Source organism: Montipora foliosa, chromosome 6 (assembly GCF_036669935.1).
Source record: "Montipora foliosa isolate CH-2021 chromosome 6, ASM3666993v2, whole genome shotgun sequence".
Lineage (NCBI taxonomy): Eukaryota > Metazoa > Cnidaria > Anthozoa > Scleractinia > Acroporidae > Montipora > Montipora foliosa.
In genome coordinates this window covers 65,391,765-65,394,264 of record NC_090874.1, presented here as the reverse complement: position 1 = coordinate 65,394,264, position 2,500 = coordinate 65,391,765, and the positions used below count along the sequence as shown (strand labels likewise).

General features: G+C 40.1%; 1 protein-coding gene across 2 annotated transcripts in view; it reads left to right on the top strand.

Annotated features, from left to right (window-relative positions):
* Window positions 1–2,500, top strand: part of LOC138008174 (uncharacterized) — a 27,407-nt gene that overhangs the window by 811 nt on the left and 24,096 nt on the right. For both annotated transcript variants that reach the window (XM_068855404.1, XM_068855403.1), the window contains exon 2: window positions 1,965–2,228. In XM_068855404.1, the coding sequence (XP_068711505.1) occupies window positions 1,965–2,228 (264 nt within the window). The remainder of the gene's footprint in view (window positions 1–1,964; window positions 2,229–2,500) is intronic.

Genomic DNA, 2,500 nt, shown 5'->3' with positions numbered 1-2,500 from the left:
GCATTTATTTGAACATATTTGAAAGTGTCTCCTTCTAGAAATCGGTTAGATCCCTAAAATAAAGGTTGTTTATTGATTTATTCATTAACCCATATTTTCAAGGCAACAAACTCCAGCTAATGGTGAAAACAGTAAGAAACGATAGCGCCTCAATAACACAGGATTATTGCTACTAACTTCGACAAGGGTACTTTTCTTGCTTTCCCAAAACTCGTTTTAAAAATCATTCTCCGGATTGAAAACAAATTATTATCGCCAATAATCTAAGCCCAGAGTCATCCAATATTTTTGACACTTCAGTTGTGCTGGTGCTGGGTAAAAACTTGTCACATATCGATCTCTAAAGCGAGATGGATAAAGGGGCTTAGTTTCTAAATAAACTGTGGTAGTTCTTCGGTGCGGAAGTGAAACACTGACACAAATGGGTTCAGTTATCAACTGAGTTGATATGGTAAATTGACCACCGTAGAGGAATTCGAAAGCTAACGTTTTCGCTCTGACGAAGGGCTAAGTTAAACGCTCTAAGCGCCAGCTTTTGAAATCCTTTACGGTTGTAAATTTAGTCAACTCCGTTTATAAATCCGTTTCTCTAAAGGAGGGCAACGGTTTCTTTGAGCATTGGTAAACTGCTAAGACATTTGTTGGAGTTAAAAGCATGTCCATTCTTTGGTGGACCCCAAGTTCTACCAATTGTGAATTTTGACCAATTGTAATAAGATTAACGCGAACGCTGTTGCTTGGCTGCAGATTCCTTATAAAGCTCAAAAGTGCTCCGAGAAAAATACAGGATAAAGAGTGTTAAGATTAATTGTTTCTTCCACGGCAGTGAGCAGAATAAAGAAGATGTTTAAGTGCCGCCGGCACCATGCATAGTTTCACGTACTCTAACCAATTTAAAATTTACATATTCGCTCCAGGAACCCGGAATCATGGGCTTTGGAATCCGGAACGCCCGAATCCATGCTGCTAAAATCCACTCCAACTCCGGTGATTTGTCTGCGGTAGGCGCGTTTCGCTTACCCCTTGGGCCCTAAGACGTGTCGATACTGATCGGATACCAAAACAATAGTTTGCGTAGACAACGGGTGTAATGTCACGATCCGATTACAGTAACCTGACTCTCGATTAATTCTGTCGAGTTATGACCAGAGGTGTTACACCAAAAAGATTCCAAACATGATACATCTAACTGGCATTTTTAAAAATTACCTTACATTGGACGGTTTCTATTCATCTTATACTAAAAAGAAAATTTCATTTATTATCAGCAAGAATTGTAAGGATTTAAATGGTAGAGTAATTCTCTTTCCATTCAAACTGCGCAAAACTTTTAGTCTAAGGGACTTTATTCCAGATTCTCCCAAATCACGCGTTGTGTGCAAATTTACTTTTGAAAGAAATAAATGTAAATTTGAAGGGCGGGTTAAAGACGAAAAGAGAAAAATTATCCTTCACACAATTTATGCTATTGTCTCTTATAGACACCGAAAAAACTCAGGTGACTTCAACGGGATTCGAACTCATGACCTCTCTGTCACGACGGTGCAATGCTCTACAGCCACTCGGTTCGGAGCAGGTTCAGATTCATGGGTTTGAATTCCATTGATTTCTCTTGTTATTGGGTTAGTTCTCTTGTCTAGGTTGAGCAGTTTTATGCACAAGATTGCAAAATCCAAGGTCAGAAAACGAGTATATTAATCCGTTCCCGTTCATTGTTAGAGATTACACCTGTTGACATTCAATTTTGGATTAACAGTAAAGATGGGGGAAGAAATAGCTGATTATTTCGCCACTGATTATTGGAAATTTGGGCAGCACAACCAGTTCCTACAGCCCTCTCAACGAGTTGCGCGAGTGGCGTCCAAGCCACAGTGAGACTCGTCACAAATCCTTTGCGTCTCCACAGTAATAAAAAATGCCAGCTCCACATCCTAAAATAAACTATCTAATTGTTTGTTTTACAGCTGCAAGCGTAACATACATGCACTACCCTCATTTTCATTTTGCTGGACGATTTCGCGCGGATACGGCAACCCTAAACAATTTCCCAAACTTTTTCGATATAACAAACTTCACACAAAGTGATGCGCGACGGAGTCCTGATAACTGGAATCCCCTGGGGAGTGGGGAGTGGACAGTGGAGGCTGAAGTGACCCATGTGTGCTATTGTGATTATCGTTGCGTGGGAAACCATAAAGAAGACAGTCTTTGTGGAACTCGTATTGCAGGTGCGATTTCAAAAATTAACCGTTGTTGTTTATATTAAAACTGTTGAAAATTGCCAAATAGTCAAGGGCACCCAGCGACGGTTTTTTCTCAAGTGCTTTTAAACGCTGTTCTAAGCCCTTCGGAGCCTTTTTAAAAAGCTTTGTAGGTTCCTTTTAGGCTGCGCTATAAAATGTTTATCCGTTCAGTTATTCTAGCCTAAGGGTAACTTGAAGCTTTCGAATTTACTAGGGCATTTTCGTCTCCTTCACGAGAATCTTAGGCCTTGTATCCT